Source organism: Oncorhynchus tshawytscha, linkage group LG01 (genome assembly GCF_018296145.1).
Source record: "Oncorhynchus tshawytscha isolate Ot180627B linkage group LG01, Otsh_v2.0, whole genome shotgun sequence".
Classification (NCBI taxonomy): Eukaryota; Metazoa; Chordata; class Actinopteri; order Salmoniformes; family Salmonidae; genus Oncorhynchus; species Oncorhynchus tshawytscha.
Genome location: NC_056429.1, coordinates 93,194,889 through 93,208,231, shown reverse-complemented (window position 1 = coordinate 93,208,231; position 13,343 = coordinate 93,194,889). Strand labels below are relative to the sequence as shown.

The 13,343-nt window shown below is 42.9% G+C and overlaps 1 protein-coding gene across 1 annotated transcript in view; it reads left to right on the top strand.

Annotated features, from left to right (window-relative positions):
• The window catches only part of LOC112260223 (forkhead box protein N2), a 44,459-nt gene extending 31,428 nt beyond the window's left edge, over nt 1-13,031 (top strand). Inside the window, exons 3-5 of the mRNA XM_024435162.2 lie at nt 2,830-3,019; nt 5,228-5,299; nt 9,166-13,031. Of these exons, the coding sequence (XP_024290930.1) occupies nt 2,830-3,019; nt 5,228-5,299; nt 9,166-9,626 (723 nt within the window). The 3' untranslated portion in view covers nt 9,627-13,031. The remainder of the gene's footprint in view (nt 1-2,829; nt 3,020-5,227; nt 5,300-9,165) is intronic.
• The last annotated feature ends 312 nt before the right edge of the window (nt 13,032-13,343 follow it).

Below are 13,343 nucleotides of genomic sequence, written 5' to 3'. Positions count from 1 at the left end.
ATCCCTAACAAAGACCATAATTAAATTGCCAGAATTTTACGTAACTGACATAACATTGAAGGTTGTACAATGTATAACAGCAATATTTAGACTTAGGATTGCCACCCCTTTGATAAAATACAGAAAGGTTCCGTATTTCACTGAAAGAATAAACCATTTTCTTTTCAAAATGATAGTTTCTGTATTTGACCATATTAATGACCAAAGGCTCGTATTTGTGTGTTTATTATAATTAAGTCTAAGATTTTATATTTGATAGAGCAGTCTGACTGAGCAGTGGTAGGCAGCAGCATGCTCGTAAGCATTCATTCAAACAGCAGCTCTTAGCAATGCTTGCAGCACAGCACTGTTTATGACTTCAAGCCTATCAACTCCCGACATTAGGCTGGAAATACTAAAGTAAATATGAAATACAAATGGTATAGAGATAAATAGTCCTATGATAACTACAACCTAAAACTTCTTAACTGGGAATATTAAAGACTCGTGTGAAAAGGAACCACCAGCTTTCATATGTTCTGAGCAAGGAACTTAAACGGTAGCTTTTTTTTTTACATGGCACATATTGCACTTTTACATTCTTCTCCAACACTGTGTTTTTGTATTATTTAAACCAAATTGAGCATGTTTCATTATTTATGAGACTAAATAGATTTTATTTATGTATTATATTAAGTTAAAATAAGTGTTCATTCAGTATTGTTGTAATTGTCATTTATTGCATATATATATATATATATATATATTATTTGGTCCTCCAATAATCGGTATCTGCATTGAAAAATCATAATCGGTCGACCTCCATAATGGATTTCATGGTGCTCCGTGGGATGTTCAAAGTTTCTGATATTGTTTTATAACCCAACCCTGATCAGTACTTCTCCACAACTTTGTCCCTGACCTGTTTGGAGAGCTCCTTGGTCTTCATAGTGCCGCTTGCTTGGTGGTGCCCATTGCTTAGTGGTGTTGCAGACTCTGGGGTCTTTCGAACCAAATGTATATATACACTGAGATCATGTGACAATTAGATTGCACACAGGTGGACAATATTTAACTAATTATGTGACTTCTGAAGGTAATTGTTTGCACCAGATCTTATTTAGGGGATTCATACATATGCACTCACCACTTTTCCATTTTTTTTTTTTTTTCACTTCACCAATTTGGACTATTTTGTGTATGTCCATTACATGAAAATGCATTTAAATTACAGGTTGTAATGCAACAAAATGTGAAAAACGCCAAGGGGGTGAATACTTTTGCAAAGTACTGTATATACCTTATTACATTTGTGTACTAAAATAAATCATGTGAGGTACTCGAACTGTCAAAAAACGTAAAATGCCAATCTCTAATGCTGAGATTGAGACGATGGACGTCATTCAGTGGGTTTAAAGTTGTCCCTTGTGGCTCAGTTGAGCATGGCTGAGCATGGCGCTGGCAACGCCAGGGTTGTGGGTGCGATTCCCACGGGGGGCCAGTACTGTAAGTTACTCTGGATAAGAGGATCTGCTAAATGACAAAAAAATACAAATAAATATTCAAATTAGCTGTTCTTATCCTACCTTGGCTGTGTGGAAGTGTCATGAAGAATCATTGGAGAGCTATACTGATATTCTGTAGTGGCAGAGGCAGTAGTGTAACATTGATAATGTGCTCACTGTATTTGCAGCTCTGTGTTTCACAGCATCAACAGTACTGTGGCACGGTGCATCAACAGTACTGTGGCACGGTGCACCAACAGTACTGTGGCACGGTGCACCAACAGTACTGTGGCACGGTGCACCAACAGTACTGTGGCACGGTGCACCAACAGTACTGTGGCACGGTGCAGGCAGGCTCTCTGGGCTCAATATGCAGGTGCTCAGTGTGAGCACACCTGTCTGCTGAACTGAGCGATCAGCACTGGTTTGAGATGATACACTACCTGGTGGTTTGCGTTGCCATGGTGACATTTCCTCCTTCCTGCCTGTGTGCCGGCTGGTAATCTGAGTCAAGGTTACATCCCTCCTCCCTCCCTACTCCTCTCGCTTCCTTCTCCTCTCTTCCTCATCTGTGCTGAAAAAGAACACCAGATATAGATGAGAGAACTGTTTACACACTTTCTCTCTCACACACACACACAAACAGATGTACAAATGTGAACATGTTGTTTTACATCATGGAGATGTGTGTTGTCTCAGTGGTAGTTAATGATCCTGCATATGGAATATATAACATCTCGGCTACAGTAGGGAGGTTCTACAAATGCAAGTCGTATGAAAAGGACTTTCCCAGTGCGTATAAAAAGCTAAACTCAGTCCATACCTGTAATAAGCATTTAAGGACGGCATGGAATGTTTATCGACAGTTTTCCTCCCATCATGCAGTTCACCCAGCAGGGCCTGGATTGGTAATCACATGCTCAGGTGACTGCATTATGAGTCATTATGGCAGCTAGAGAAACTAAAGCCCTGGTGAGGCTACAGTGAGAGTCAGCCATGCAGGCAAAACAGCTGTCTGCTGCTGCCTATCAAGAGGTCCTGTATGGCTTAGTTTATAGAGCATGGCACTAGCAACGTCAGGATTGTGGGTTTTTATTCCCGGGCCACCCATATAAAATGCATGCATGCATGACTAAGTCGCTTTGAATAAAAGTGTCTGCAAAATGGTATTTATTATTAGTGTTAAGCTTAGTCATGAAAGCTTTGCCAGAGTCTTGTGATACTTAATGAATGTATCCACTAAGAAATGCTCAGTTGAAACTTTTAGCTACAGTGTTCTCCAAATGAACACCACCCAGGTCAGTCTTATTGTATTTTGTAATGTAGTGTGTGATGTTTATTTCAGCTGAATGGTAAGGGTTCTCTGTGGTGTGTGGACCCAGAGTACAGGCCCAACCTGATCCAGGCGCTCAAGAAGCAGCACTTCCCTGCAGCACATGCCTTCTGCACACCGCCTGCCTCCCCACCGCCTGCCTCCTCACCGCCTGCCACCTCACCCCATAGACATCTCTTCCTGCCGGGCTGCTCTCTCAAAGGTGAGTCCTACCCCCCAACTTAACTTGCAAGAACACTTTTAGCACTCATCTGTTGTTTTTGTGAGGCACCAGTGTGACAGTGGACAAGGAGTAGCTGCAGCAAAAACCAGCAAACCTTTACTCAACAACTCTTCAAAAAAACAGGTAGCGAAAACCAGCGACCCTTTACACAACAACTCTTCAAAAAAACAGGTAGCGAAAACCAGCGACCCTTTACACAACAACTCTTCAAAAACAAAAACAGGACCCTTTACACAAAACTTCAAAAAAACAGGTAGCCCAGCGACCCTTTACACAACTCTTCAAAAAAACAACAACTCTTCAAAAAAACAGGTAGCGAAAACCAGCGACCCTTTACACAACAACTCTTCAAAAAAACAGGTAGGGAAAACCAGCGACCCTTTACACAACAACTCTTCAAAAAAAACAGGTAGGCCTGTTGAGAACAAGTTCTCATTTCCAACTGCGCCCTGGCCAAGAAAGTGAGGCAGTGTGACAAAAATAAACAGTTACACATAATCTCTGCTGATGATCACACCTCAGATTCTCTAGAAATATGATTCATATTAAATTAGATCCAGTTTCAGCTGTCTCGCTGCATGTCATTTCAAATTCACATGGTTGTTGCCGCTGCACATTTTCATCATGCAACTTTGGCCGACAAGACATCAACATAACCATTCTCTCATCTTTAATAATTAGAATCCATAGCGACCAGCGAAGGCCTTTAGGTTACTATAGCAGCCGTGAATAGTCTTGTTTTTCTAACAATATTATCTGTGTGAATATCGCAAAATGTATTGCTAACAACCTGTTGTATTTGCGTGGCTTGACGAGGTGAGTGAAATAAGTCAATGACAGATATATATGTTTGTTGCGGTCAATGTTTGGTGTTGTGAAAGTTCTGTCATGTCATTAACTTTGATGGTACAGGTGAGCACATCAGCGGTGAAGCTCAAATGATTGCTCTCTGTCTCATGGATAGTTGCAGTGTTTAGCTGTATATATTCTGCTAACTAGTTGGTTGTCTTGATGTGATTCATATGGAAACAGCCCAAGCTGCTTGCTATAGCTAGCTAACTAGTTAGTCTGTCAGACAAGAAAGTTGTTTAGTGGTACATTTTGGCAGCGCTCACAAAGCGTCAACCTCAGCTGTCATTTTCACGAGCTAGCCATACAGACAACCAGCCAAGCAGCTGAAATGAAGGCTAGAGTAATTTGTGTTTATCTATTGGGTTTAGGTTATGGTTTGTTAGGTTGACATTGCCTCATTTTCCTATTATTTGACAGCTTAGCGGTCGTGTTAGGGTAGTGGATGCCAGCGCAGTGGAGCTCATTTGATGAGTTGGATATACGTTTACATAGCCAGCTAACAAGTTGCTTGTTTTGTCCTGTTTTCCTGATGCAATTAATTTGGAAACTAATCAGCTAACATTAGAGAAGGAGATGAACGATCTGAGAGACAAGGCAAGAAGGGCATTCTGCCATCAAAAGGAACATAAAATTCAACATACCAATTAGGATCTGGCTAAAAAATACTTGGATCAGTTATAGAACCCATTGACCTTTATGTTTGTGAGGTCTGGGGTCCGCTCACCAACCAAGAATTCACAAAATGGGACAAACACTAAATTGAGACTCTGCATGCAGAATTCTGCAAAAGTATCCTCTATGTACAACGTAAAACACCAAATAATGCATGCAGAGCAGAATTAGGCCGATACCTGCTAATTATCAAAATCCAGAAAAGAGACGTTAAATTCTACAACCACCTAGAGAGAAGTAGTTGTAGAATTTTGATAATTAGCAGGTATCGGCCTAATTCTGCTCCGCATGCATTATTTGGTGTTTTACGTTGCTTTATCTTGAACTCAGTAATCTACAGCAGCATTCTAGAATTCTATTGGGGTCTGAAAGGTTATTTGTCATTTTAGTCATTTGTTTTATTTCAAACCATAGAGGCCTCAATGTAGATGATTCTGATCTGAATCCTCTCCTTTCTTTCTCCCCCCTACCCTCTTGTTTGGTAACCTTGACTACAGAGGCCCTGCTGATAATTCTCCAATCCTCTCAGTGATTAGAAATCATTTAGAGAACCTGAAGTGTGGTATGGCGAGAGCTAGGAAACCTCCCTCTAGCCCCTCCTTGACTGGCCACACACACACTGGCTATTTCACTGACCACCATGCATGTTCTCTCCTCTTGCAGAGTCTGACATAGATGCTGCCACTGCCATGATGCTCTTAAACGCCGCCCCTGGCCATCACCATGCCAATCCATGTAAGAGACTCCACCCCACACCATGCCCACACCACTTCTCTCTCTCTACACCTTCTAACTACTCTCTCTCTTTCTCAATTTAAGGGCTTTATTGGCATGGTTAACATTGTCAAAGCAAGTGAAGTAGATCATGTTTATTGTTTATTTCACTTTTGTTTATTAACAGTAAACATTACACTCACAGAAGTTCCAAAAGAATAAAGACATTTCATTATGTCCATTGTCCTATTTGCACATCGTTACAACACCGTGTTGTAACGATGTGCAAATAGGACAAAAGGGAAAATAAATGAGCATAAATATGGGTTGAATTTACAATGGTGTTTGTTCTTCACTGGTTGCCCTTTTTATTGTGGCAACAGGTCACAAATCTTACTGCTGTGATGGCACAATTCTGGTATCGCTCTGTGTCACCCACCCGTTTTCACACTTTCATCTTTCTTTATTGCTTTTGCATCCCTCACCCAGCATCTATCCACCCTTGTAACACATATTTACCTTTATTTAACGAGGCAAGTCAGTTAAGAACAAATTCTTATTTTCAATGACGGCCCTAGGAACAGTGGGTTAACTGCCTGTTATCCCCTCTCCATTGATTCATATATGCACTCAACAGCACAGTTGAAGTCCCACTCACATATTGTCATTCTAAGCCAGACAAGGTTGCATATAGAATTCTCTTCCTGTGAATAACCGGAAGACTTAGAGGGCGAGCACACCATCCACCGCTTCCGAGCATATTACTCGCCAATGTCCAGACAACAAGGTGGACAAAATTAGGGCACGAATTGCCTTCCAGAGAGACATCAGAGATTGTAACATTCTCTGTTTCACGGAAACATGGTTCACTCGGGATGTGTTGTCAGAGTCAGTACAGCCACCCGGTTTCTTCACACATCACGCCGACAGAAACAAACATCTCTCTGGTAAGAAAAAGGGCCGGGGTACGTGGTGTAATCATAACAACATACAGGAACTCAAGTACTTTTGTTCACCTGACCTAGAATTCCTTACAATCAAATGCCGACCGCATTATCTACCAAGAGAATTCTCTTCGATTATTGTCACAGCCATGTATATTCCCCCAAAGCAGACACATCAACGGCCCTGGACTCTGTGTAAACTGAAATGGTCCACCCACACAGACAGTGTGGTGAAGAAGGCGCAACAGTGCCTCTTCAACCTCCGGAATCTGAAGAAATTTGGCTTGTCACCTAACACTCAGAAGGCGAGGTCAGTACAGGTGCATCAAAGCGGGGACCGAGAGACAGCTTCTATCTCAAGACCATCAGACTGTTAAACAGCCATCACTAACATACAGACTCAAATCACTGGCCACTTCAATAAATGGATTTAATAAAGGTATCACTAGTCACTTTAAATAATGTCTACATATCCTACATTACTCATGTATATACTGTATTCTATACCATCTACTGCATCTTGCCTATGCCGTTCGGCCATCACTCATCCATATATTTATATGTACATATTCTTATTCATCCCTTTACAGGTGTGTGTATACGGTAGTTGTTGTGAATTTGTTAGATATTACTGCACTGTTGGAACTAGAACTACAATACAGTGCCACTGACACGGCCTGCAACGGAAACATGCGGTCTCTCCTTCACTGCAGCCGAAGTGAGTAAGACATTTAAACGTGTTAACCCTCGCAAGGCTGCAGGCCCAGACGGCATCCCCAGCCGCGCCCTCAGAGCATGCGCAGACCAGCTGGCCGGTGTGTTTACGGACATATTCAATCAATCCCTATACCAGTCTGCTGTTCCCACATGCTTCAAGAGGGCCACCATTGTTCCTGTTCCCAAGAAAGCTAAGGTAACTGAGCTAAACGACTACCGCCCGTAGCACTCACATCCGTCATCATGAAGTGCTTTGAGAGACTAGTCAAGGACCATATCACCTCCACCCTACCTGACACCCTTGACCCACTCCAATTTGCTTACCGCCCAAATAGGTCCACAGACGATGCAATCTCAACCACACTGCACACTGCCCTAACCCATCTGGACAAGAGGAATACCTATGTGAGAATGCTGTTCATCGACTACAGCTCGGCATTCAACACCATAGTACCCTCCAAGCTCGTCATCAAGCTCGAGACCCTGGGTCTCGACCCCGCCCTGTGCAACTGGGTACTGGACTTCCTGACGGGCCGCCCCCAGGTGGTGAGGGTAGGCAACAACATCTCCTCCCCGCTGATCCTCAACACTGGGGCCCCACAAGGGTGCGTTCTGAGCCCTCTCCTGTACTCCCTGTTCACCCACGACTGCGTGGCCATGCACGCCTCCAACTCAATCATCAAGTTTGCGGACGACACAACAGTGGTAGGCTTGATCACCAACAACGACGAGACGGCCTACAGGGAGGAGGTGAGGGCCCTCGGAGTGTGGTGTCAGGAAAATAACCTCACACTCAACGTCAACAAAACTAAGGAGATGATTGTGGACTTCAGGAAACAGCAGAGGGAACACCCCCATCCACATCGATGGAACAGTAGTGGAGAGGGTAGCAAGTTTTAAGTTCCTCGGCATACACATCACAGACAAACTGAATTGGTCCACTCACACAGACAGCATCGTGAGGAAGGCGCAGCAGCGCCTCTTCAACCTCAGGAGGCTGAAGAAATTCGGCTTGTCACCAAAAGCACTCACAAACTTCTACAGATGCACAATCGAGAGCATCCTGGCGGGCTGTATCACCGCCTGGTATGGCAACTGCACCGCCCTCAACCGTAAGGCTCTCCAGAGGGTAGTGAGGTCTGCACAACGCATCACCGGGGGCAAACTACCTGCCCTCCAGGACACCTACACCACCCGATGCTACAGGAAGGCCATAAAGATCATCAAGGACATCAACCACCCGAGACACTGCCTGTTCACCCCGCTGCCATCCAGAAGGCGAGGTCAGTACAGGTGCATCAAAGCTGGGACCGAGAGACTGAAAAACAGCTTCTATCTCAAGGCCATCAGACTGTTAAACAGCCACCACTAACATTGAGTGGCTACTGCCAACACACTGTCAATGACACTGACTCTACTCCAGCCACTTTAATCATGGGAATTGATGGGAAATGATGTAAATATATCACTAGCCACTTTAAACAATGCTACCTTATATAATGTTACTTACCCTACATTGTTCATCTCATATGCATACGTTGATACTGTACTCTATATCATCGACTGCATCCTTATGTAATACATGTATCACTAGCCACTTTAACTATGCCACTTGGTTTACATACTTATCTCATATGTATATACTGTACTCGATATCATCTACTGTATCTTGCCTATGCTGCTCTGTACCATCACTCATTCATATATCCTTATGTACATATTCTTTATCCCCTTACACTGTGTATGACAGTAGTTTTTTTTGGAATTGTTAGTTAGATTACTTGCTCGTTATTACTGCATTGTCGGAACTAGAAGCACAAGCATTTCGCTACACTCGCATTAACATCTGCTAACCATGTGTATGTGACAAATAAAATTTGATTTGATTTGAAGGAAAAGCATTTCGCTACACTCTCATTAACATCTGCTAACCATGTGTATGTGACCAATCAAATGTGATTTGATTTGTTGTCTTCTCATAGTGTTCATTCGACTAGACACTTCTGCCACTGCTGTTGCCATCAATTGTTATGGATGTTAATTACTGTTGTCTGCTGAATAGAGACACTGCCTAGCCCGCCGCTTATTTGATTAAAAACACTTGTCTTTATCACACAACCCAATCCTACTGCCCTATTGCACCCTGAAATGCTCCTTCTTTACTGTCAGGATGTTCTCCTCCTCCCTCTAAATCTCGCTATACTCTTCTTTCCCTCTCTGTCCCAGGTGATCCAGAGAGTCCCTTGGACCTGTCCCGGCCAGACTTGGTCCTGGTGAGCAGCGATCCTAACCAGGACCACAACTACAGCAGTATGGCCCTGCAGCGCTGCTCCTCCCGCTCCTCCTCCTCCTCCCTCGACGATGGGGGCCCCTCCCCTGGCCATGCCCACCACAGGCCCCGTACATGCCGCGCTGGCAGTGAGGGTTTCCATAGTGACGAGGACGACTCTGACCTCGGGGACCGGGACGAGAGAGGCGGCCGCCCCCGGCCTGCTCCTCGCCGCTCCTCCTCCTCTTCGGTGAAGCACCCGGCGGGTAAGAGGGCCCATAGTGAGCTGACAGCCAACCCAGAGCTGGATGAGGAGCTGAAGGAGGCGGCCGGGTCTCTGCTCCACCTGGCTGGGATCCGTACCTCCATGGACCTTAACAAACGGAGTGCCAAGAGCAAAAAACTGAACAGGAAATGAGGTTGTCATACTTTCCTGCCCTTGCCCTCAGACTCCTGCCCCTGTAACCCTGACCCCTGATCTGATCATGTGTCCTGATTGGTCTTGGTTGTGCCTCCTTTTCTGGTTGCTGATTTTAAGCCTGTTTTTGGTTTGACACATGATGGGATATCCCTCACTATCCAACACAACAAATGGCAATAGTATCATTGACACAGGAGAACAAAGCCATATTGAGACTTTTGAAACTGGGGTGTATCAGGTGGGTGGGTCAGGGTAAAACAGGGGTGTTTGAGGACTACTGAGAAGAACCATCACAAAACTGCTTGTTGTTTCTGATGGCTTCGCTGCAGATCCTTACAACTCAAATAATGTTTTGAGGGATAAGACGGGAAAAGCTGAAACTTTTTATAACTCAAAGCGTTGCATGCTTCCTCAACTTGTATCCTCTTCCAAGTGAACCTATTTCTAAGAGAATGAGTGCATGTCTCTAACAAACTAACCTCTCCTCATGTTGAACTCAGTTTCTCCATGCTGAAGATACCACTGTTTTTTGATAGGTGACATCCTTGGTCTGGAAAACCTTCCAAAGAGATGCAATAACTTAAACCACTTTTTGTATTTTTCCTGGGTTGATGATGGTACTGCTGTTTAAAAACAACAGATTAAAGTAGTGCGGCTGATCGTAAACATCCTTCCACGGAGTGGAACACTGGACTGGGTCCATGTCAGGGTTTAATAGCAGGGAATGGAAACGTAACCAAGGGAATGTTGGAACTCTGCTACTGCCATGGTGGGCAGGGAAATAAAATAAAGGTGTCCGACTGCTAGATCAGGAAGAGTCCACTCTAGTCCTACTCTGAGAGAAACATCATGACATCTAGATCAGGAAGAGTCCACTCTAGTCCTACTCTGAGAGAAACAGAATTACATCTAGATCAGGAAGAGTCCTCTAGTCCTACTCTGAGAGAAACAGAATTACATCTTCATTGCATTAGAACCTACTCGTCATCTCTCTTCCTCTGCTGACCCCTCTAATTCTGTCATACATTGTGTTTAGTGTGTAAAACTGAGAAATGACATTTAATATATTCTATCCTGTCTTGTCCTATTATGTCTTGTTCTATCATATCTTATCCTATGCAAGGTGTAGTGTAGACTAATCTGGCTGAAACTAAGCAAATGTTGTTGTAACCATAGTGATACCAAGACAATGCGCTTGGCATGAGGGCACTCACGGGCAGATGTGCTGCTCAGTTTTCAATCATGTAATACTAGTCACACCTACTCAAAAGTTAGTATTCAGGCCAAAGGGAAGTTAAAACAAAGATGTTATAATAATGTTGTTGTGAGGTTAGATGGACAATGTTGTGAGAGACTTATTGTACTACTGCCCCTCCTGGTGTTGGCTGACCCTGTGGCAGAGTTCAGACTGTGGTGACAGAAAGAGGCTTTGCTTCGTTAAGGAAACACGGAGGGCAAAATCAGGAAGTGCACCACTCTTCTCTACACTGTACAGTAATGTGTTTAGGGCCAGTTGATTACATCGAGTTCAGTGACGGAAAGTACAGGATGTGGAAACAGAACTTGTGTAGTGATGAGGCCAGACTGATGCTCTTTGGGGCTTGCATGTATTAACTTGCAAAATGCCAATATGCCCATATGATTAGAATAGCTTTTAGTTGGTGCACTGCAGTACAGTGTACTGTCCTCTGTCATGAGCTAATTTAAGTGCAAGTTAGGTTTCCACTTGTGTTGTATCACAGGAAATGTTAAATTAAGTCGCGTTAGTAAGTATAGATTGTATGCAGTGCCAAACATGAATTTGTGTCACAGAAGTGGAACTACCAAGGCCATTGCAACCATCTTTCTCTTCTCACAGCATTTGTGACTGACAGTAATGTTGTTGCCCCTGTTTTTTAGAAGCCTGCCAACAGGAAATGTAGGAGAACTCTGACCTAGTCTGATATTCAGTTTATTTTGGTTGTTCTGGAATGGGAATCGCCGTATTCTTTGAAAGGGGATTTTGTTCTTCGAACTAAACTGCAGTTCTCCTAAATAAGATGGACATGAAATACACTGGTCTTAACTGGCTGTGAATAAACAAAGAACAAATGAATGGTGTCCATTAAATGTATAATTAATTTATAATGGACTATTGAAAGGAGCGTCTATCAAATAAAGGTAATTTGAAGTGAGTGGAAATGTTACTTCCTCTCTCCCTTCTGGAAAATCCTTTTGAGACTTAGTTTTATTTTCTAAATGATATTTTACTGCCATAGACCACTATTTTCACTGTGTTATAGTGATAGTGTGTCTGAGAAAGTACTGTATATGGCCAATGTATATTGTCTTTCGAGCGGGTGTTTTTCAATTTAACCATGACTGCCAAGTTTTCCAATGTTTTGTTGTTGGATAAAAGACTATTGATTAACATGGATTCTGAACCATTTTTTTTTGTGCCAACTGTGATGATGTACAGAGAAGCAAAGGTAGACATTTCAGATGGCATTCCCTATCTTGATAGGAAAAGTTGATTTAATCATCATAAAGGTGTTGAAGTTTATCTGAATTTGTACTGTTTGTTTAGATAATATTCTGACTGCCCTAAGTAGTCACACCATAGATATTAGTTGGCACCCCCTCTCCATGTTAGGATCCTGCCACCATAGATGTCGCCTACACTTACTGAAACTAAAAACCCACATTTGAGGGTTGCCCTGGTGTTAGTCTTGGTACCCCCATGGACTTCTGTTTAAACTTAGATAGTTGAGGACAACTTCCAGTAACTTGTTCATGCTGTTGCTAGAAGAAAGCTCTTATCAGACTCAACATGAAGAGGATCCTGAGTCTCTCAGTAAGTTTTTTTTATACTGAAAAATAATGCAACAAGCATTTTTACTGAGTTTGTTTATAAGGAAATCAGTTAAAATAAATAAATTAGGCGCTAATCTATGGATTTCACAAGGGTACAGCCATGGGTGAGCCTGGGCGCCAGACCCAGCCAATCCGAATGAGTTTCTCCACAAAAAGGACTTTATTACAGACAGAAATACTCCTCAGCATCTTAGACTAATAAACACGATGAGGCACCCTAGGGGTCTGTATCGTCACCAATAATGTTCACTTGACATGGTGACAGATTATGCTCAACTCAAAGCTACATAGGATGCTTCATTGTTTGAAAATGTGTTGTATTGATTGTGTTTTTATTTTCTGTTGCAATTTATTATAATGCGTTTTGTCGCATTGAACTAACTAAAGCTGCCGACCCAGTATCCTTCAGTCGTCTGCCATGTCTGTTAGACAGACCTTTTGGTTTTTGTATGCTAACCTCTTAATAAAATGTTTATGAAGTTTATTTTCACCAAAGATATGCAATTTGCATTATATATGGTATTACAAAATAAATAAAATCTTGTTTTATTTTTGGGCCTGTTTGTTTTTCAATTGTTAATGTTTACTTCGATGAAATGGTCAAATTTATAAAGACAAATCTCTCATAATCTCTCATCCCCGGATTCCCACCGCAAACGGAACATTTTTCAGCTGGATCTTCACAACTAGCTATCTAGCTAAACCGCAACCCCGGATGATTACTCCTGGCTAGCGTTTCCACCCACTTAGCATGAAGCTAGCCCGGCCAGCGCACCTGTGCTACCACCGTAGCATACTCCTGGGCTACAATACCCGGGCCCACGACCGGTCTATCGATGTCACCGCATGAAGAGGAATAAA